Consider the following 23,885-nt stretch of genomic DNA (forward strand, 5'->3'; position numbering starts at 1 on the left):
CGGACGGTAATCGGTAGCATATCGAAATCGACAATAAAAATGCCGTATCGGATCGGTCTCAAAATAATCCAGATTAGATTAGCAGATATTGATGGTACAATAATACTGTGACCATCAATGGCTTTGTACTCGCAGACCAGCCAGTCTTGCCTTGTTTCCATTGTGGTCCTCTGTATAATATCGGAATCGGACAGAATCCGAATCGGCAGATAACCGGATATCGGTCATGATTTCAACATCGTGCATCCCTAGTACAGAGTATCGTATGGGTATAAATGGACAAACTTAAAGTTGCCACGATTTTTTCCCCACCCTAAGTATCAGGTATTATTGAGTGGTGCAACCACTCCAAGGAACAGCAATGTCCTTGTTCACCTATATGTGTCGTTAACCCACCTGTACCTATTATACCTATGTGGCCATGAGCACCAGTATGACTATGAGTACCAGTAGGGGCGCTGTTGTGCCAGAAACAGAGAGATAGAGATAGTATTAGTGCTGCACTGTTGCTGCTAATGAGAGAGAGTAAGAGAGAGAGGGGAGTTGCACCACTCGTGTTTGATTTTTATAATATAAGGAGGAAGAACTTTTTTCCAATAAGTGTACAGTATTTGTTAAAATCATGCTTTTATATGGACACGCCCACCAGTTCATTAAGTATGCCTGGTGGTGATCCACCTGAACTGAAGCCGCACAGCCCACAGCTGTAGTTGTATGATAAAGGGGGAGGGGTTAGGCGAGGGGCTGATAGTGTGATGTCACTATATTACGGTTTATTTCATTGGCCCGTTTGGCTGTCAAGGGTTCAGCCTCCTGGAAGAAACCCTAAATACAAAGTTAACACACCATTGCACATAAGAACGACTCCAGGGTGTCTAATGAAGTATATACTGTCACTGTGTCGCCTCATAGACACAAGTGGGAACATTATTCTAACCGTTGGTTTTGGGTCAAAGCGCGACGCGAGCGGGGAACTGGGCACCGCGGCGAGGGTCTTCTTCCGTGTTATCCGAACGCCCAGCCTCTCCTGAAGGAAATACGTCAGTAGCGGAGGGTCTCCTGCAACGAGACGAGAGACATGTCTTTTCACATAACGTTTCGCTCCATGCACATACAATCTGTTCAGCAGAATGCTTTAAACCAGTGCTTTTCATATCAAGGCCTGTTATTTATTTGGCATTGGAGCCACCATTTGATGAGAATTAGCCTCTCAGACACAAAACCGAATAATATTTTGTTATCGTTGGATCCGATTTTGTCCACAATTAAGTAATGCAAGATGTTTAACAAACATTTAACTCTTGAGAGTGTAAAATTAGAGAGTGTCTGTTCAGAAACGATGCTTTAAACGTCGGTGGCTCTGGAACAGGGGTCCGGGGACCCAGTCAGGGGTCCTTGACGAGGTTCCAGGGGGGGGTCCCCAGCTAAATCAGTTTAACCACTTTATTAACCCATTAAGACCTGAGGCCGATTCTACCATTAAAAGCCTTCTAAAACTGTAGTTTGTGCCACGGACCCCCACAATGATCTGTTTTTGGCCACAGACCGCCAGCTGAAAATGTTTTGTGCCAGGGAGTGGACACCCAGCCAGCCAGACTTTTCAAAATGTCAAAAATAGCAGATATACTGCAGCTTGTATAGATCTATATTACTTTTTGAGAACCACTGTTCTAAATCAGTGTTCTAAAAGAGATTTGTATGAAAATGTAGAATGACACATGGGTAACTGTTAACCTTAATTTATAAGGCCTACAGTATACAGGCCATGGCCATTTGGAACAGGTTGCATGATCGCGTCGCAGTTGGAATCATTTTTGAACACGTTTTAAGAAGGCAAAATCAAACACAAAACCAAAAACACTAGATATTGTCTAGCCCTTTAGATAGCACTTTATGTAGACTCAGATAGTAGACTTAGGTTAGCATTGTTATTTTAGACAGACTTATAGCTCGTTACGTAGACAGCACTAGAATTGCATTTCATGTAGTCATAGGACTTTAGAGTACACATACCCGGTAATATGAAGACGATATATATTGTATAATATATAATATAGTATGTATCTAGTTGACATAGATACTCCACTGTTACGTTCTTAGTTTATACATGATTCATGATAACTACTTTTGATATATGTGATGTATGCCATGATTTTTGTTTTTGCTTAAATGTATGCCATGCTTTTGTTTTTGCTTAAATGTAAGTCGCTCTGGAGCGTCTGCTAAATGCCTAAATTGTAAATTGTCTTTATACGGGCCGGGGGCCGGCGGGCCCCCCGGGGGCCCCTGATTCACTCCCCTTATAGCTGGCGACAAATCATTGTCAGATGGCCGGGGTGCATTGGGCCGCGGCGGGGGCCCAATAATTACAGATCAATTTCGGGGGTCCCTGACACGAAGCCGTTTGAGAGAGAAGAACCGCTAGCTTTACATAAGAAAGCGGGGGGAGAAAACAACAGGATGCATACCACTGGTGTGTGCGGTCAGAGGGTTGGAGTGAATGACAACCTCGCAGAGCCTCGGAAACAACGCCACAGGCAACAGCGCCTCTTCCTCCGCCATCTGACGCGGGGTGGTGGGGGGAGGTGGGGGAGGAGGGGGGAGACAGGCAGGCAGTCAGTCAGTCGCTGAGAGACACTTTGCGGTGGGCTCATTTTTCCACCCCCCCATTCTTTTGCATAATGTTATGTAGATATGAACCATGTACAAAAACAGACCTTATTGTCCGCCACGTTGAGGAAGCGAAGCTCTGGCAGAGGAGGAAGCACGGAGTCTCCTTCGGAGGAATGTCCCCAGCGGATCATCATCTCCTCCATCGTCGTGGTGTCATGTCGGCTTGGACGACGACGAGGGGATGGTTGTGGCGAGGGGTCGGCCTGTTGAAACGCAGCCATGGGTGAGGGGTCGGCCTGTTGAAACGGAGCCATGGGTGAGGGGTCGGCCTGTTGAAACGCAGCCATGGGTGAGGGGTCGGCCTGTTGAAACGCAGCCACCCCGAGTTTCAAAGATCAAAGATCACAAAGGAAAGGCACGCACGATCGTGATGTTGGCGTGGTTATTGTTGCTGACACAAACAAAACAGCAAGCAATGGATGGACGTGTGTGTGTGTGTGTGTGTGTGTGTGTCTGGCCTGTCACACACTGACACCACACACACACACACACGTCCATCCATTGTAATAGGCGTTGAGAGGAGATGTTAATACTGCCTCGATCTTGCTGACCTTTTTTTTTGGTTCCCCAAACGTACTGTATAATCACGCCCTGCCACTAACCAGGAATGGGACAATGATGTATACTGTTAATATAGTTCATGTTGGGTTACTTTTTAAGTTCATATATTTCCCCCATCTTGTATCTAGTGGTAACTCTGTATTTAGGCCTTTTCAAAGTGCTCTAAAGGGCGACTATTCGTGGATTGTGGTGAGCTTGTTTTTCGTGCTATACAGTATGTGTCCCGCGCCCCATCATGAGCAGACCTATCGCTGATCCAGGCGACATGCAACGCCTGTGTCACTCGCTACACCCTCTTGTCTTCCTTCTCAGGTGTTGTACAGTCAGTGCCAATTGCCTAAGCTGTAATCCTGGGTGCTACTCTCCTCCTTCTGCCCACCTGGGGAGAGCCCCGAACTGAGCTCATGCTCTTCTTCAATGCATGAGGAGTGAGCAGGCCGACTTCTTATCATCTGACAGAGGGCGATTTCCCCGGTAGGACGTATAGCGTGTTGTGGGAACACGTTGTTTTAACCAGTTTCTTTCTATACTCCATCAGGTGCTCTGGCTGGCCAGGGGGAGGCAGTATTAGAGACCAGGGACACGGGGAGAACATGCAAACGCCACACAGAAAGGGTATGGACACTGGTCACGCGGAGGAGAGAACACGACATGCCCCACCAGGTATTCCTAACCTTAACTTCAGTAATTAGCTATGTCTAAACCTAACCTTATTCCTAAACGTAACCTCAGTAAAACTATGATATGCATAAACCTAACCATATTCCTAAGCATAACCTCAGTAAAACTATGCATAAACCTAACCTTATTCCTAAACGTAACCTCGGTAAAACTATGCATAAACCTAACCTTATTCCTAAACATAACCTCAGTAAAACTATGCATAAACCTAACCTTATTCCTAAACGTAACCTCAGTAAAACTATGCATAAACCTAACCTTATTCCTAAACGTAACCTCAGTAAAACTATGCATAAACCTAACCTTATTCCTAAAGATAACCTCGGTAAAACTAGGCGTAAACCTAACCTTATTCCTAAACGTAACCTCAGTAAAACTATGCATAAACCTATAACCTATTCCTAAACGTAACCTCAGTAAAACTATGCATAAACCTAACCTTATTCCTAAACATAACCTCAGTAAAACTATGCATAAACCTAACCTTATTCCTAAACGTAACCTCAGTAAAACTATGCATAAACCTAACCGTATTCCTAAACGTAACCTCAGTAAAACTATGCCTAAACCTAACCTTATTCCTAAAGATAACCTCAGTAAAACTATGCCTGAACTTAACCTTATTCCTAAATTTAACCTCAGTAAAACTATGCCTGAACTTAACCTTATTCCTAAACATAACCTCAGTAAAACTATGCATAAACCTAACCTTATTCCTAAACGTAACCTCAGTAAAACTATGCATAAACCTAACCGTATTCCTAAACGTAACCTCAGTAAAACTATGCATAAACCTAACCTTATTCCTAAACGTAACCTCAGTAAAACTATGCCTGAACTTAACCTTATTCCTAAATTTAACCTCAGTAAAACTATGCCTAAACCTAACCTTATTCCTAAATGTAACCTCGTTAAAACTATGCATAAACCTAACCTTATTCCTAAACATAACCTCAGCAAAACTATGCCCTAACTAAACCTAACCTTATTCCTAACCGTGACCTCAGTTAAACCAATACAAGAATATAAGAACGGCTAAGACGGAGAGTGTTTTCCAGTTACCATCCCTGTCACCATGCACTGATTTTAATGGATATCTATCGTGAAATAGCCATCATTAGACGGCTATTTCCAAAGGCTATTTTCCAAATCTTCTTAACACTTTTTTTTGGAGCACTCCAGACCCTCTCTTTTATTCGGAGGAACGGGACATTTCTTTGTTTTGTCTAGAAGAGACTTTTTCACAGAGCCTGTTTCAAATGGCGGACATGCAGCATGTGGCCCCATCAGTGACTGTTATGTACAATCGCTACAGACAGTTGGGGAAATTAATAATATGAAAATGCAATACATAACAGTACGTTATTAGGCCATTAACTGTGGTGCTGCAGCTGCTGCACTGTATCTGTTGTGTTCCTCGTGTTTTAATGGGTTTATTGGTCTTTGGTCTTTCGGTGTGTGTGTGTGTGTTGGCTGTTTCTGTGTTTATAGTCAATAATAAGTGGAAACTAGCCTCAGGGCTTTCTTGTGTTTTTGCCCTCAGTGATATGTGTGTTGTTGTTGTTGTTTTTTGGAAGTGCTATTTTGTTCTTTCTTTTTTCACCACATAAAATCAATCGATACATCATTGAACCAGCATGCAGTCTGTCAGTTCGAAGCCCACTTCTTGACACATACCTGTACTGAATTAATTTATGGACACACAATACAACACAATTGTGTTATCCTTTTATCAATGTTGTATAACCCATTTAGGCTTGACGTTGAAATTTAAAACATGTCTTCTAAATCCTGACAGTTTTCTGAAAAACCTCATGTTTCTACACTATGTCAGTGGTTCTCAAACATATTAATGTCAAGGACTCCAAATATATATGACATTGGCCGCCGACCCCCATCTGAAAATATGTTGTTCCAGGGACCCCTCCCAGTATAGCAAAGATTTCAGGCACATTTTCACGATTTTTCTAAAATAGCAGATCTACAAGCTCGTAGCGCGGCACTCGGTGCAACAGCTAAAGTACAACATAATGCTCAAAACACCAAAAGGGGTTCCCGCCCAAAATGGTATTATAACTGTACCTCTGTACTGTTAATAAAGTGTTAAGTCAAACAAATTACAATCCGTTTACCTCTGTTCCTTTGGACAGCTCGCTCGGACTGGACTCGTTATGGCCTGCAGTTAGATGGAAATTAGACAGTAATATTATTGATTAGACATGTAGAATATTATACAGTTCGTAATTAGCAAGTAGTTAATATCATCCAAGTATTCTGTTGCTGCTGTTTTGGCCTGCATCAGAGGAAGAGCCATAGAGTAAGACAGAGTTACGACAACTCCGTTCACTTCACGGGGCCAGCAGGCTCTTCTACATAGACTTCTATTGGTTTGTCCCTTTTTAAAATGGACAACCGTAAGTTTACAGAATGCATTGGAGTCTATGGGCTCGTGCGAGTACATAAACCACGTGACCAGGCTGTTTTCTGCCCCCTCAATGTCCTAACTCTGTCTTGACTTACTCTATAGCTCTGGCCTGTATAAAAAAATAAAAACTATCTGGGTAATATACTTACCACGGTCTTGTTCTTTGTCGTGCTGTTTGCTTTCAGCCTTCTGGTGTAAATATGGTATTTCAGAGATGAAGTTCCCTTGCAGATTCAAGTACCGTAGCCTACAGTATACAGTATGTATATCATTATGACAATGGCATATTAAAACGACAGGTTCAATACTGTAGCGTATATCATATGACAATGACATTATTGAAACAAATACGATTCCCCGCTCTAGACTGACGGCTGCAGACTTCATAACTGCATGCGGAAAAAAATATAATATTAAATGTTTAACCACATACATCCTATACAGTTTATTGACCAGGTGGAGGTCTGTACTTGGCCCCCTCGCCCCTCCTTTTTCCCCTCTACACCTTTGCCAAAAACTACAAGCTGGAATTGTACAAAAAAATAACATTTAGTCAAGTTATTAGTGGTGTCAAAAATAATCGATTCAGCAATGCAATGCAGCAATGTGACATAATCGATGATCAAAGCCTAAATATCATCATATATCATACATACTTATGATACTGTATATAATATTTATTATACAATACCAGTAAGACTAAGACCAGTAAGCCTAAGGGCGAGAAGCAGGGCGAGGTCGCTTGCACGCATCCGCCTCGTTGACGGCAGACTGCTGGGCGAGCACTGGCGCTTTGGCATGGGGGGGTCAGATCAACATATGGAATGAATTCTGTAGGCTACTGGCCATATAAGGAGCATGTCTTGAGGGTATACAGGGTTTGATGAGGTCAGATCGGAATATCAGAACAGGTCAGCTCCATATATGGAGATCTAAGGGTGGTAGCGGGGACATTCTCTTGAGTGACAAATGCATACACTCTATAACCACAAGGCCACTGAGCTGGTATGTGTGTGTGTATGATGTGAAATCAGACCACATTATCATATTATACCTCCTCATGTTGACCAGACAGCTGAAGACATCAGACGTTAGTTTGTTGTCGTCCAGCATCAGAACTTCCAGAGACCCGAACAGTGAACCGGCTTCTTGGTCTGGACTGCATGGGGAATAATAACAACAAGACACTCTCTATCAGATAAAGAAATGATTCTAGAAAGACATATTTTGAATTTTATTTTGACATAAAATATTCGGGGGATGGATCGCTGGCACAGATAAAACCCTTCCAGATGGGGAAGGAAACGCTATCCGTTCTTGTATCCTTGTGTTTGTTTTACTGATAATAAGGTTAGAAATAAGTTTAGGGTTAGACATAGTTTTACTGGGATTAAGGTTAGGAATAAGGTTAGGTTTATGCATAGTTTTACTGGGATTAAGGTTAGGAATAAGGTTAGGTTTATGCATAGTTTTACTGGGATTAAGGTTAGGAATAAGGTTAGGTTTATGCATAGTTTTACTGGGGTTAAGGTTGGGAATAGGGTTAGGTTTATGCATAGTTTTACTGAGGTTAATGTTAGGAATAAGGCTATAGGTTTAACCGTTACGGCATGGTTTACTGAGGTTAATGTTAGGAATAAGGTTAGGTTTAACCATTCAGGCCTAGTTTACTGGGGTTAAGTTTAGGAATAGGGTTAGGTTTTGGTACCGTTTTACTGAGGTTAAGGTTACGAATAAGGTTAGATTTAACCATTACAGCATAGTTTTACTGAGGTTAAGGTTAAGAATAAGGCTATAGGTTTAACCGTTACGGCATAGTTTACTGAGGTTAAGGTTAGGTTTAACCGTTTAGGCCTAGTTTACTGGGGTAAAGTTTAGGAATAGGGTTAGGTTTTGGCACCGTTTTACTAAGGTTAAGGTTAGGAATAAGGTTAGGTTTAACCGTTTAAGCATAATTTACTTAGGATACTTTATAGGAATAGCATGCTGAGCAGTTCCGCCGGCTGTACGCGACACGATGAGTGTGTTTTGAGGCAAGTACTCCAGCCAGGAAAGGCATTATAATACATTCGGTGGAACTTTCCTTTGCACGTTGAAAACGTTTGAGAAGACCACTAGCCCCTATAATTCTGTGTATTAATATTAAATTATTGTTTCTAAAACCCCCTCCTCCTCCTCCGTCGCTCCGGCCGTCCTGCCAGTTTGTTCCTGACATGCTGCATGTCGGGTTCCATTGTGATTATGTAAACCTGCTTTGAGTTACGAGAGGAGCTTTGACAGGCTTCCCACAACGCCGCAGTCACAACCAAACCTCCATGTTCTGGCAAACGCCCACAACATCATTTCCATCCATTTGGTGGAAGAAAAGAAGAAAAAAAAAAAGGACTCCCGACTCAACTCAACTCAAAGAACATTTAATTTCTGTTTGGTCTACAACCGCTGATGGAAGGAAGACCTACTCTGATCTTTATCCTCAGCCAAGCTTGAACGAACCCCAGTAGCATCGCTCTATTCTGGGAGGGGAACATTCACCAAAAAAACATAACTGATCTAGGATCAGTATAATGAGTATATACAATAATATAATGCAATCATATAATAGAACATTTGACTTGAGTATAGAAGAACTACAAAAGCATTGTCATCAAAATATAATTAACACAAAGGGAAAATAGTAAAACATTTCTTTCCAGCCCAGGCGGTGGCGTAACCGTCTGGGCACCCGCAGTGTGCCGCGGGTTCGACTCCCGAGCCCGACACGGCCTTTACTGCATGTCTTCCCCCCCATCTCTCTCTCCCGTTTCCTGTCAGCCTACTGTCTGTCCCTTCAAAAAAAAACAATAAAAGGCGTAAGCCGCAAACAAATATCTTAAAAAAAACTAAAAACTAAAAAAAACAATTCTTTCCAAAATGTAGATGGATTGAGCATGTGGATCGGCACATTTTTTTTAAATACCCTCTATTGTAAAATAGGGCTTAAATGGTTAATCCATGTGTTGTATTAATAATCTAAATCGCCACAAAGTCAACAGTAACTAAAGATGTCAAATCATTGTAGTGGGGTAAAACAAGGACAATATTTGCCTCTGAGATACAGTATGTAGTGGAGAAATACTGTAGTATCGAAACAAAATGGAAGTACTCAAGTAACGTAAAAACTAAAAGTAGTCTACCTCAAAATTGTATTCAATTAATTGTAATTAATTGTAATTGTAATTAGTCATACTAGCCACTATGAACTGGCCCTAAAGCACTCACAGAATATATCTTCTATTTGGTCAACAACATGCAAGCATGGAAACTAAATAATTTCAGCATCTGTGGCACCCTCTCTTGGTCAAATCGCTGACACGTTATTATTCCTACTCCTCAGCATAGAACAATTACACTGCAGTCGTACAGTACAGTGTCCTCATAATTATGCTGTTTCACAGTACAACAAATAACCCCCAGAGTCTGTCATTATTATTATTATTTTTAACACGTCAGAGTTCCATTAAAAACATGGAATGAACTATATCTACTGTGTCTGTTTTGGGGCTAATTTGACTTAAGGTGTAAGCCTTACACCTTAAGTCAAATTAGCCCCAAAATAGACATGGTAGATAGTTCTGTAAGGCCAGCTTTAACTGGTTCTCAATGTGTGGTCTGGGGACCCCCAGGGGGTCCCCGGGGAGAGTTCCAGGGGGTCCCCGGGCCGTACTGTGCTAAATGGGCAGTACTCAGAGAGTGTACACTTTTAAAGTGGCACTATTTCACTTTTCTTTTAAACGAATAAAAGATAATTTTGTCCAATCTGTATGGTATAGTATAAGGTCAAAGGTCATGTCTCACCAGATACGGGATCTGACACAAATTAACCTTTACCTGATGGTGAAGATACACCGGCTCTATTACATCAGTGGTAAAACAAAGGAAACCATGTTCAAATCAGAGGAACATTACTATGCCATAATATACTATTTTTAACAAAATGGACCCACATCTCTCTGAGTTAAATTCACTTTTACAATTTCACAACGTAGATTAGGGTCCCACAGTTGAAAAAAGTACTTTTTAAAGTATCAAGTGGGGTTATAATGATGGAAATATAACCGAGCGACACTGCCTATCAAACTAAATCAGTTTGAGTACTATTTAGGTTTAAGGAGTTTGTTGTTTGCAATCGGATATATTATTACTCAAACATTCTTTGTTCTGTACTACATACAATTGTATGGTATACAAAACACTTCAACCCGAAACCTGACCTCACAGGGAAGCCACAGGCGAGTTCTAACCGGGCCACGCTTGTGTCATAACCGGCGACGCCTGTCGGGAGCCACGATTTTGAACGCATCATAAAGTTTACGATATATGCACCATTTCGCAGGCCTAGAAAAAGGTTGGAGAACCGGTGTCATTAAACGTGGCTTTCATCATAACGCTGTGATAATCGATATGCCTTTGAATGGGTTCCACCTCAGCCTAGCCCATTTAGGACTGAGATGAGAGATTCTACAAAACGACGTCTTCTAAATCATGACCGTTTTCTGAAATACCTATGTTTCCATATCAGTGGTTCTCACTATTTCATGTCATCTGAAAATATATAAATATATGAAAGAATAGATTTGAACTCTGACACTTGGAAGGACTTACTGTGCAATATGCCTTAAATGTTTGTATTTTATATAGAGTATTATGTCTTTTGTTTTAAATGCACTGAGCTGGATTGCAAATCAATTTCGTTGTCTTGTGTATACAATGACAACAAAGATATTCTGATTCTGATTTGCGCCACACATTTTCACGATTTTTCAAAAATAGCAGATCTACAGGCTCGTATAGCGCTGCACTCTGTGAGCTTGTAGATCTGCTATTTTTCAATAGCTAAAGTATAAACAATGAAACCCCCAAGCGGGGGCTCCCGTCCTGAATGCGCTAGCTTCCATGTGGGTTCGATAACAGCCTCTCTGGAGGTAACACAGGCTCATGACACATGTTTGGACATCACGGCAGCCAAAAGCTGTCAGCCGCGCCGCAAACCGTCCATGAATCAACGTATAACTTCATTGTTCATTTCACTCTGGAGAGAGTCTTTGCGAAATGGAACCAAACGGACCCCTGTGCGCACGCACAGGGTCCATTTGGTTCAAGCTGTTCACTCTTTTAGAGTTAGCCGAGAATTTTGTTTTGTTAAAATAAGTGTTAAAAGAGCTATAGCTATTTTTGCATTCTTATGTTTTTATTGATGTGTTATACTGTGCATTTCTCATGTGTAAGACTTAATATATATAGCAATAGAAATCAAAACTTTCAAACTTTATATATAGGAAATTAGGAATAGAACTAATTTGCTAGACCGGAGCGTTTGTTCAGTAACAGGGGGTCTCCATCTCCACATCTCTCCTTTAGCTCTTTGCCAAAAAGACAACATTTCCAGGATCGGGGATACAAATCTCCACCAATCATCTGAGAGACATTTGATGTTTATGATGTATGAATGAACAACAACTTAAAAAAGAGCAGGAAATATTGGAACTGGAACACTGTTAAGATTGAAGGTGGTGAATGGGTGGTACAGTCTCTCCTGGGTGGATGACATCATGGCGTCCTATACCCCAAATGTCATGTTTACTAAAGAGTATAGTCTCTCTCTCTCTCTCTGGAGACAGACTGAGATGGGTTCCCAGACTGACTCATGGCCCCTACACACACTGTAGGAGTTTTAAAGTTGTCGGCGAGTCATCAGATCGTTTTTTTTTGATCGGCTGTCATTATATCTTTGTTGCTTTCACACTAAACGATTGATCGCCGACCACTAGGGATCACACACTGCGAACAAGAGTTCACCAATAAGATGCGATCCAGACCCGATACATATCTATAGGCAGGCAGGCAGCGGCTACATCATTAGTTTTTTTTATTCCAATTCATTTTGACATGCACGTGCACGTGCAGGATGCCGTGATACAAGCGCGAGACCCACACAGGGCGCATCTCTCTCTCTCTCTCTCTCTCCCGCCCTGCCCCCCTTCCCCACCCCCAATACAAACTGACTGCAATAATAGAGAAAATATATTATCATAAATTAATACTGAAACCAGATCTATAATCATTAAGGAAAGTTTATGCATGTACTATGTGTACTATGTAAGCTCTTAATTTCCATTTCCCAGCTTCCATTTCAGTTGCAAATACTGTATATATATAAAAAATTAAAAAAATTACGACCACCCAAGTGGTTGTGACCCACGGGTTGAGAACCCCTGGATTATAGTACCACACAGATTGGGGGTCAAATTCCCAAATAATTAATTTCTGTTGGTCTATAAAGCTGTGAATGGTGTTGTACAGTATAGGGCCAAACTACATTTCTGATCTTGTATGAGATCACGGACCATCCAGAGCCTGATTTAGTTCATTTCATGCACCACATATACAGTAGTACTGGAAAGTAATACATCGCGACGCATTGTGAGCTTGTAGATCTGCTTGTTTAAAAACATTTGTATTACATTTGAAAACATTAAACGGGACAATATTCTGCAGTGGTATACTTTCTACTTTTGGTACTTTAAGTACATTTTGATGCCAATACTTTTGTACTTTTACCGAAGTACATTTTGAATTCCGGACTTTTACTTGTTCTACAGTACATTGCAAGTATTGATACTTTTACTTATAACTCAGTAAAACATGTTGTGAATACTTGTACCACTGGTTTTCATGATGCACCACATAATCTGGAACAAACTCCCAGTAATCTGCACGTCCGTTGCCCCTCTTATTCGTTTTAAAACTCAACTAAAGTTTGATTGAGTTACCTTTCTCCTTTTCTTTATCTTTTATTTATTTATATTATTTGTTTTGTTATTTTGTTTCATGCATCCTAATAGTGTCATTGTATAATTGTGTTACCTTTGAGTGTTGTGCTGTGCAAAGCACATTGGATTGCCTTGTTGTTGAAATGTGCTGTAGCCTTTACACATCCCACACATTTTTACCAACGGATTTACAAAACTGTTCCAGAATATTTAACCCAATTTCCAGACCTATAACAATCATTCAGCGCAATAATGAGTCTTACTCCTAATTGCCAGCATATTATATAGAGTGGTAGCCTACTGTATAACTATAATTCCATGCCAATGTCTTTGCTAGACCACCTATCCTAAAGGGCATAAAATCAATCTGCGCCGCACGTTGTGAGCTTGTAGATCTGTTCTTTTTGTCACATTCTGGAACACATTAGGCTGCAATCATGCAGCCCGTTTGGCGAATTTATGAAATATTTTGGAAAAAAATGTTTTCTATCAATGGCTAAAAGCAATGCATATCCAAATATGTTATTTTCCAGGACATTAGATAAATTCCAGGACCCTTACATTCTAAACCTTTTCCAGGAGTGGAAAATGTTTTTTTCTTTTTTTCAAATATTTCCAGGAATTTCATGACCGTGGAAACCCTGTGTACAAATAGAACTGCCGTGCCTTGCCTAGACCAGTGGTTCCCAAAGTGAGGACCCCCAGGGGTCCTTGAGGGAGTTCCAGGGGGTCCCCCCAGCTAAATGATAGTTTGGAACATCAACATGCCCTTATGGGTCTGTAACTCAGAGAGTGTACACTCTCAGAGTTATAATTAACATTGATTTTACAATATAAATGTAGGTCTCGGAGATGCCACTAAATGAGGGTCCGTAGATTAATTGCATGTCATACTGGGGGGTCCTTGACTTTAAACTGGTTGAGAATCACTGCTATAGAGCCGTAAATATCTTCTCTTGTGGGGGTCCCTGGCATATCTTTTCAAATGTCAATTTGGGGGTCCTTGACCCGCAGTGCGACGTGTTGTGAGTGTTGTGAATGTTAGGAAGGGAAGGAAGGAATGTTGTGAATGTGAGCGTTGTGAATGTTAGGAAGGGACTAGTGGACAAGAGATCCGGTATAAGTCAATTTACACTCGGTTGCATGCTGAAAATAGTCATTTTACAAAATTGTCGATCTACAAGCTCACTGTGAGCTTGTAGATCGACAATTTTGTAAAATGAGCCATTAACGACGGCATCAAGGCCTGCCAAAATACATTGTAATCGACTAAATGAACATGCAGATTTAGTCGACTCTTCTTAGTCAACTAAAAACTAGACTAGTTTTAGTCAACTAAAACTGTGACTAAAACTACGTTTTTTAGTTTCATTCCAAAGACTATAGTATATACTAAACTAAAATATAAATACTGACATCATGAGTGGCGCGTAGTGGCAGGGCGGTGACGTCGATGAGGCCAGGTCAGCAGGCAGACGGGGTGGTGGTGACGTCGAGGCCAGGTCAGCAGGCAGACGGGGTGGCGGTGACGTCGAGGCCAGGTCAGCAGGCAGACGGGGTGGTGGTGACGTCGAGGCCAGGTCAGCAGGCAGACGGCGCAGCTTATTCCCAGAAAGATGAAGCACTCGCAGCCGTGGAAGTCGACCAATGGAAACAATAGCACTGGCAGACATGCCGTTGTAAGACAAATCAAAAATCTGAAGAAGAAATAAAAAAAACGGCGAGATGAGATATATCTTCAGTTCAGGATATGGATTCAAGTTAGTGTCACTTATCACGAAATCTAACAAATCAAGTCCCCCCCCCCCCCCCCCCTCCTCCCCCGCCAGCCAAGTTCGCTGATCAGAAACATATTATTAAAGACTTTCATGGAGTTCCAAGGTGAAAAATATCCCATCATTTGAAAACAATTAAAGGGCCTTACAAAATGATAGCTTGGCAACGTGATCGGCGCTCACGGTACAGGCAGAGGTTACTATCAAAGCTCTGCGATAGATAACGGAACTTTAGTTATGTCCCACCCGGGGATTCGAACCCCGGGCCTCCCACCGCGCGGTGGGAGAGCAGAGCAGACATCTATCTATACTGTGTGTACCGCTCAGGCAAGAGGACACGGGCGGGGGGGACACACAGACGTTGGTCCGACGTGCAACATGGGTGTGAGTCCGACACATGCGTGGCTGCGTGGTTAAGACAGACTCACCCGTGGCTCCCGACATGCGTCGCCGGTTGTGACACAAGCGTGGCCGGTTAAAACTCGCCTGTGGGCTTCCCTGTGAGGTCAGGTTTCGACGAGTTGAAGGACTTCAGTGTTTTGTATACCATACAATTGTATGTAGTACAGAACAAAGAATGTTTGATTGGGTTAAGGCTCATACATAGTCTGGATTTTCGGTGGTGAGGTGACCACCGAACTACAACATGACGTCACAGAGCCGCGGTGAAGAGGAAACCACCGCCCCATCCCTTCTCTCTGTTTTTACTCCCCACCGCTCAACGTTATTTAATTCAGCTCCGGTGGTCAGCTCACCACCGGAGCGGTGGTCACCTCACCACCGAAAATCCAGACTACGAATAGGCCTTTAGGGTTTGGGGTGGTTGGTGTCGGACTAACGCCTGTCGGAATGTTCTGAACAAACACATTTTCACCCGACTACCCACGGTCTGAATGTCTCAATGGAAGAACAGGGAGACCAGTGATGTAATACTTATAATACTGTAGTTTGTACAGGCTGTAGTACGTACAGGCTTGGCTCCAGGATTAAATTATTGAGTGGGCAGTTGAAAATGGCGAGGGGGGCACACATCATTTTTATATAGTAAAACGACATGTACATAAAACTTAAACTGTGGGGGCAGAATTTGCAAACTGAGGGTGCCATGCAGCCAGGCCCCTTCTGGCACCGGTCTGCTGTATAGCCTAGTGACATTATTAAAATAATGAAAAGAGACTAAAGGAAGCACTGCAGGGACTCCATTATCTGTGGTCTTTGGTGATGCAGGTAGGAGCGTATATGAACAGAAAATGGTTTTCAAAGAAGTGCAGCTTAATGCTCAAAAAGGTATGTGGACTGCAGACTTGCAACAAAAAAGAACTCCAAGACACTCATCTTTGGTGAAAAAAAGATATTAAAGATTCATTGCCTTAAGCTCAAAATAAATCCTTTAATATTTGCTAGTCTGCATGCGCAGTCGTCCACACACACCTTTTGGGAATTAACCCATTCTGACCGGGAACCCGTTTTGGTGTTAGCATCATGTTGTGCTTTAGCTATTGAAAAATAGCAGATCTACAAGCTCATAGCGCGCCACCGAGTGGCGCGCTACGAGCTTGTAGGTCTGCTATTTTTGAAAAATCGAAGAACGACTGACATTTTTAGAATCTGATCTCAGGTCAGAATGGGTTAATCAGACCAGTGTGTGTCCAGTGGAAACCTCGCATGAATCTGATCTCAGGTCAGAATGGGTTAAAGTCTTGGTACAGCAGATGTACTGTATTGTACATGGATATCGTCTCTGTTGGGTGGAAAATTCAGACTGTATGTCCAAAATACTTTTCAGAATTCTAATTCAAACGCAGCAAAAGTAGCAGATCTACAAGCTCAAAATGTGTTGCTTCGAGACACGCTTCGAGCTTGCGGATCTGCTTCTTCTGATGCTTTAGTGTGACACTGTACATGCAGCGTCCTCTTAGTGGAGCATTCATTTACAATAAATGTAATATGGAGATATTTCTGCCCAACAGACGACGACATATTATTTTGGGATTAACGTACGTGTACACCAGAGGGTGTTCAACAAACCATGTGCGACCCAGATTCGGCACAAACAAGGGACTAAATTAATTTCGCTCCTATGCCACCAAAATGTGGAACGCCCGCCCCACCAACAGTCATTAAGACATGTGAATCCCTTGACTCCTTCAAAACCGCTCTCAAAGGCACCTACGGACGGCTGCAATTCGGCCCCGTAAAGTCCACGCCTCTTTTCCCCTTACTGTATAGCTTTATGTTTTTTCTTTCCTTTTTACCTATGATTTCCTGTTTTTTTTAAATATAGAAATGTATATTTGTACGTCTCTAAATGTTCTGATGAATTGAAAATGGTGGACCCTGTCAGTGTGTAATGCTTTATCATGATGTCATCCACAGTAACGGTTTTTGTATTAAGCTGTGCTTTCGTTTGAAATGTAAACCCATTCTGCATATACTGTTAATACATACTTCAATCAATCAATTCAACATATTACATCTTACCTCTAGGTGAGGGAAGTCGTCAGCACTGAACGTCATGTCGCTGAGGCCATTCAGAGAGAGATCCAGCTCCCTCAAAGAGATGAAACTGCTGAAAAAGCCTAGGGCATCAAAAAGAAAAAAAATCAGACCCGTCTGAAGTGAGTTGTACTGTACTGTACTGTACTGTACTGTACTGTACTGTACTGTACTGTACTGGCCTTCCTCCCTGGCCTGTGTGTGTCTGTGTGTTAGGCTGTCCAACAGTGACACTTGGTGGTGAACAAACGCTATAACGCAATTTTTTCGTGCTCGGACACACACACACACACACTCACACACACACACACACACACACACACACACACACACACACACACACACACACACACACACACACAGCTGTCTATAGGAGATTCTTATCACATTCATACGATCACACACAAGTTCTACACAGCAACCACCACTGTCTCATTAGGAGTAAGTAAAAACATGACATCACCCAAGCTGAGGGAGTTGTCCGATGCGTTGATGTAAGCAACACTGTCAAACTCCTGCAGCTCTTCTGCCTTCACCTGTCCACAGTGAAACGAGTGGATAAATTAATGAATGGATGAATTAATAAATACGGAAATAAGCCTACACATTTTACATTTATTCTTTTCCGACTCAACCACACACAATGTCAGCCTTAACCCATTTCTGAACGGCAAAGCCCTTTTGGTGTTTTAAGCATCATGTTATGCTTTAGCTGTTGAAAAATAGCAGATCTACAAGCTCATAGTGCGGCACCGAGTGGCGCGCTACGAACTTTGCTTCTTGGGATGTCCCTGGAACTATATATTTTCAGATGGGGGTCGGCGGCATATTACATATAATTTCTGGGGTCCTTGACATGAAATAGTTTGAGAACTTCCTCAGGTCTAAATGGGTTAAAATAATGTAAATGCTGTACAAGCGTGTGTCATTCTTACAGAGTTGAGTCCCTGTCCACTGACATTAACAGAGCAGAGCTCCGATGGCTGGTCCACACCATGCAACTGCATCTGAAAAGGTGAAAGCATGGTAAAACGTTACCAAAGAGACATTCCTTATTTTGGAAAGAAGGAACTACAGAAAAACAGGTGCTAAATAGTAGGGATGTCCCGATACACTTTTTTCGTTTCCGATCCCGATCTGTGTTAGCCAATACCGATACTGAATACTGCTACCGGTGAGTGTTGTAATCTCGTGTTGTGTTTATAGCTATCTAGCGATATATCTCGTGTTGTGTTTATAGCTATCTAGCGATATATCTCGTGTTGTGTTGTATAGCAGACTCCTCACTCAAATGTGCACTTGCAGTTTGGGCAACTCGAAAGAAAACTCCACATCGCCCAACATTTAATTTGCCTGCCATAGTACTGTCAACCCCTAATCCCTGTTGTGGATCGGTGGTTAGACTGGCATATTCGCCGATAACGATACTTTTCCGATAACAATACAGTATCGGGACATCTTGCATGGTTTCCTCTGGCATTGGTGTGTGAATCTGTGAATGTAATGCACAATCTCTGTAAAGCGCCTTGGATGAAGGCGCTATATAAATGCATCATTTACCATTCATCATGAAGTTTTAGTGCCTTTTTCAAATGTTACCTTGAACCATGCCAAACGTTTAGCATAGTTTAGAATCTAAACTACACAAAATCATTTAGTATTTGTATGGCAACAGTGCTACAGCACCTCAGACACTGGAGAAAAAAATACTCCTGCATGTAAATTCAGTACAGTCAGGTGAACATCCTCAGTACATACGATTAACTGACTTTATAATGACTTCTTATGATTGATAACATTATTGTTGTAGCCAATGTGATGTTCTATTCTGTGGGCTATATCTTGCGCCACCATTTAACACTTATCCCTAAACTAATTTGCCATTTGTTTTACAATTTAAAAAAAAAACGTTTAAAATAGTTCAAATAGCCGATCTACAAGCTCACAATTTCTCAATGTAGATCGGCTAGTTTACTACTATTTTAAAATGTTTTTCAAAATAGTAAAAAAATGGCAAATACGTTTAGAGATGAGGGATAAGGGTGGCGCAAGATGGAGCCCAATGTGTATGTGAAGGTGCTCTGATTTAGCTGTTTGACCTACTGTAGGCACAGCACAGCTGTAGGGACTCGGAAGGCTGTTTGACCTAGGCACAGCACAGCTGTAGGGACTGTTTGATCTAGGCACAGCACAGCTGTAGGGACTCGGAAGGCTGTTTGACCTATAGGCACAGCACAGCTGTAGGGACTGTTTGACCTAGGCACAGCACAGCTGTAGGGACTCGGAAGGCTGTTTGACCTATAGGCACAGCACAGCTGTAGGGACTGTTTGACCTAGGCACAGCACAGCTGTAGGGACTCGGAAGGCTGTTTGACCTAGGCACAGCACAGCTGTAGAGACTGTTTGACCTAGGCACAGCACAGCTGTAGGGACTCGGAAGGCTACAAGAAGACATATAGCCTACAAGTTCTTTTCAACCATGTCTGTGTGTTTTCAGTTTGTTTGAGTGACTGCAGTTTTCGGATACATTTTCTTTGTCACAAGTTGGTTTGTGTTAGCCGCTCAACAACCCCGCAGCTTTTATTCAACGCTGTCACCACCTGCAACAATATAAATCTTTTACAAGTAGACAGCATTTACTGTCAACACCACACATTGGAAAAGCTTCACACCAAATTCTCTCGGGTTCCTTTACACACATCCGATTCCTCACGTACTGTGAATGACTTAACCAGTTAGTGCTGCACGATTAATCAGAAAAAGATCCTGATCTAGATTCAGACGCCAACAGTATGCAATCTAATTTCTAAATTTGACCAAGAATCGTGCAGCACTATATGTAGGTGGCTGTCCAATTCATTTTAGTTACGTTTTTGCTACAAGAGAGAGAAAGAGAGAGACTTTAAGAGAGGTTTAAGTCAAGCACTTTGATGTTGTCTTTTACATGTAGTTGGCTCCAGGTGACACATTTTGAATGTAGTAATGTTCAGCAACTACAGACTAAAGGTGAATAGGTGTATATTTTCATGGAAATGAGAATCGTGATCTAAAATTCTTGTGGAGGAAAATGAAGATTCACATTAATTGAGCAAGAATGGTGCGGCACCACCAGGGACGTGGCACCAGGGACGTGCGGAGAGTGTTAGAGAGGCAGGGGAATCCTGTAAGCAAAAATAGCAGATCTACAAGCTCACAGCTTGTAGATCAGTTATTGTCAGGGCACAACCCAGCACTCTTTAGCTAGTGGAGATGTGGTTGATTTCTAAACGAATTTGTGCAACGCAAAAATGCTGTGTTCAAGTTCAGCCAGGAGACTTTTCTTTCACCATAAGTAAATGCTGTATTCGTGGTCTGGAGGAGAGGGCAGTTGTTTCACAGACGGGTAAAAGGGCAGGGGCTGAAGCCCCCTTTGATGTATATGTGTGCACGTCCCTGACTGTGCGGCACTATACGTACCAGGAAGAGAGCGTCCAACACCTTGCCAGCTGAGTTGTCTGGTGAGTTGGGCCTGCGTGCAGCTGCCCCTCTGTGCCTCTCACATTTAACATGGTGCTGTTTATTGGCCGTGGGCACATTCCTCCTGTATGTGTGGTGATCCTCACTGTGTGCCACGATCCAATGACCAGCACCTATACAAGACATGTGTACGTGTACAGAATACAATGAAAGAAAACATAAATACATTAGACATTGGGGACATTGTTAAAGTTAATTGTCCTTGCGCTTGTAATTCGTTTTTACAATTTACAGTTGCTGCTAAAGTAACACAAATGTTACTTGTATCGTGTCCAGTATTTTTCATCATTGTTTATTGATCATTATTCATAGTTTTTTTTATTACTATACCATATTACCTTGTTCTTTTATTGTATTGTCCGCTCCTTGTCCTTGTATAAGTGTCAAATATATAATAACCCTTCCCCGATTCTCTGATTCTCTAGTAGCCAACGTGGTCTACATTTCAAACTGGACCCTCATAGTGTACACACTAGGATACCTCCCACTTCTCGTATAGGCCTATAACTCTAAAAAGGAGAGCTTTTCCAGAGCCGCCGCTGCTATACTTGGCCAAGGGAGCCGAGTGAAGCAGATGATCGTTCATGGTGGGGAGCAGATGCCTGGGCTTCTCTTCTCCGCTTTCGCACATAATGACTTTGGGAGGAGAATCAGTTTAACGTGTTGGTTTACGTCCCAACATTAGAGACGCTGTGGGCCCATTCTGTGTCAGAGGGTGTTAAATCACTGAGGATCACCCAGTAGTATGCGCAGTTGCGCACGCACGCACGCCAAACACACACACACGCGCGCGCATGCACGGGTCGCACGCACGCACGCACGTACACACTGCACACTCGCTTGTGGAAAACGGGATATGCACTGACTTCCTAGAATGCAATCAATATGATCATGAATTTCCCTACACTAGTCATGTCTGTCCCACTGCCATGTGCATAAGGGAGCCATTCACCCCCTCGGCATTCGGCGACATCCAATAAACTCTGTTTAGGATCTTCTTAAGTTGGAATGAGTCTAGGTTGGAGTTCTCTGGAAAATGTCTTATGATAGGGACCTATTGTCGTCCGTGCGAACCCCCTTATGCCGAAACCTCTTTGCCTTTTTTAACTATTTAGAAAAACGTTTGAAAATATCCAAATAGACGATCTACATCAACAGGTTTTGAGCTTGTAGATTGGCCATTTTAACTATTAAAATAAACTGACCCGTCTGAACTGAGTGGTACTGTACTGTACTGTACTGTACTGTACTGTACAGTACTGTACTGTACTGTACAGTACTGTACTGTACAGTACTGTACTGTACTGTACTGTACTGTACTGTACTGTACAAGCCCTCCTCCCTGGCCTGTGTGTGTGTGTGTGTGTGTGTTAGGCTGCGCAACAGTGACACTTGGTGGTCAACCAAACGCTCTTTCTGTGCTCGGACGGACGGACGGCCAGCCAGAGACACACATTGCTGTTTATAGGAGTGGCTAGCACCACTAAAAATAGTAAAAAAGGTACAGTACAGATGTTTAGGGAGTAATGATAGAAATAGGACTGTATGTATGCGTATGTGATGGTGGTTCCCAACATTGGGATCCAATAAGTGATGTGGAGTTTTCATGGTTGCCCCGTGTCCCCTATAGGGTAGGTACCCCTACAAAAAACATGCAGTAATGCTGGTCTCTAAACTGCCTCCCCCTGGTCAGCCAGAGTGTCTGATGGAGGGGAAAGGAACTGGTCTCTAAACTGCCTCCCCCTGGCCAGCCCTCCAGTCTGATGGAGGGGAAAGGAACTGGTTGGAATAACGTGTTCCTTCCACGCGTTACGTATAAAGTCCAACCGGGGACACGCCTCCCTTCCTGTCAGGTGAAAAGAAGCGGCTTGGGCTCCTCATGCATAGAAGGAAGCATGAGCATGAGACAGACAGGCAGGCAGGCAGGCAGGCAGGCAGGCAGGCAGGCAGGCAGGCAGACAGGCAGGCAGGCAGGCAGGCAGGCAGGCAGACAGGCAGGCAGGCTGGCAGGCAGGCAGGCAGGCAGGCAGGCAGACAGACAGACAGACAGACAGGCAGGCAGACAGGCAGGCAGGCAGGCAGGCAGACAGGAAGGAAGGAAGGAAGGTGGCACCATTCTTCAGCTCAAAAGAATCTAAGGGCACAGCACACTTGCAAAGTGTTTCCTCCCTGGGCCCATTTATAGCAAGCATGTCTCTTGTATACATGCCTGACAGCAGTCAGTCAGCAATGCTCTAAGTCAGGGGTGAACAACTCTGATGGTGGAGAGGGACCATTCTATTTCCACACTCGTCACGTTGCATATACTGTCGCATTTTCAGCTTGTAGATTTGAATTGAAATCCTGAAATATTAAGTAGTAAATATTAATAGTAAGTAATTGAATCGGGTCATGTTTGCATGATTGGAATTGTGACAGCTGAATCAGTATTCCAATATTAACCTGAGAGCCACATGGTGGGGGCTGCATGTGGCCCCTGGGCCGCCAGTTAATGTATGCTCTAAGTCTAAGGCCTATAGATAAGATCGGTGCATATTTAAATATCTTTGCTTACCTTCTTTTCTGTGGTGAAGGAAGGTTCTGATGGGAAAACACTGTGACGGATAGCTTTCTCCATCATCTAGTTTGTACACGTGCCTTGTTGTTGCAGTCATCTCCTTCCAAGCAGGGAAGATCTAGATCAAATCTATAGTTCACTTAAATTCAGTGTGAGGATTACTGTTGTTGTGTCTCATCAAAACTAGCAGGAATTAAGTCGTTTTGTTTCATAACAACAACAACAGCAGTATAGCAGCAGTTAAGTCTACTGTTAGTCTAGGATATCATCATCACACAATAAACGAACCTGTCTGCTCCTTATTTTTTAACAACTCCCATGGTCTGATGTGATGATATGATATCTGACTGCAGACAATGTTGTATCTGTCTGTGTTGTCTCAGTAACCACAG

At 42.6% G+C, this 23,885-nt stretch overlaps 1 protein-coding gene across 1 annotated transcript in view; it reads right to left on the minus strand.

Annotated features, from left to right (window-relative positions):
* Positions 1 to 23,626, minus strand: part of xrra1 (X-ray radiation resistance associated 1) — a gene marked incomplete at its 3' end in the record, with an annotated part of 29,051 nt that extends 5,425 nt beyond the window's left edge. Inside the window, exons 1-12 of the mRNA XM_080781194.1 lie at positions 23,491 to 23,626; positions 20,877 to 21,049; positions 18,356 to 18,427; positions 17,884 to 17,956; positions 17,406 to 17,503; positions 14,566 to 14,846; positions 7,395 to 7,499; positions 6,490 to 6,587; positions 6,048 to 6,091; positions 2,718 to 2,876; positions 2,469 to 2,562; positions 938 to 1,059 (exon numbers count right to left, since the gene is read on the minus strand). Of these exons, the coding sequence (XP_080637320.1) occupies positions 938 to 1,059; positions 2,469 to 2,562; positions 2,718 to 2,876; positions 6,048 to 6,091; positions 6,490 to 6,587; positions 7,395 to 7,499; positions 14,566 to 14,846; positions 17,406 to 17,503; positions 17,884 to 17,956; positions 18,356 to 18,427; positions 20,877 to 21,049; positions 23,491 to 23,590 (1,419 nt within the window). The 5' untranslated portion in view covers positions 23,591 to 23,626. The remainder of the gene's footprint in view (positions 1 to 937; positions 1,060 to 2,468; positions 2,563 to 2,717; positions 2,877 to 6,047; positions 6,092 to 6,489; positions 6,588 to 7,394; positions 7,500 to 14,565; positions 14,847 to 17,405; positions 17,504 to 17,883; positions 17,957 to 18,355; positions 18,428 to 20,876; positions 21,050 to 23,490) is intronic.
* Between the last annotated feature and the right edge of the window lie 259 nt (positions 23,627 to 23,885).

This window comes from Protomyctophum bolini (assembly GCF_963924005.1).
Source record: "Protomyctophum bolini genome assembly, chromosome: 13".
Taxonomy (NCBI): Eukaryota; Metazoa; Chordata; class Actinopteri; order Myctophiformes; family Myctophidae; genus Protomyctophum; species Protomyctophum bolini.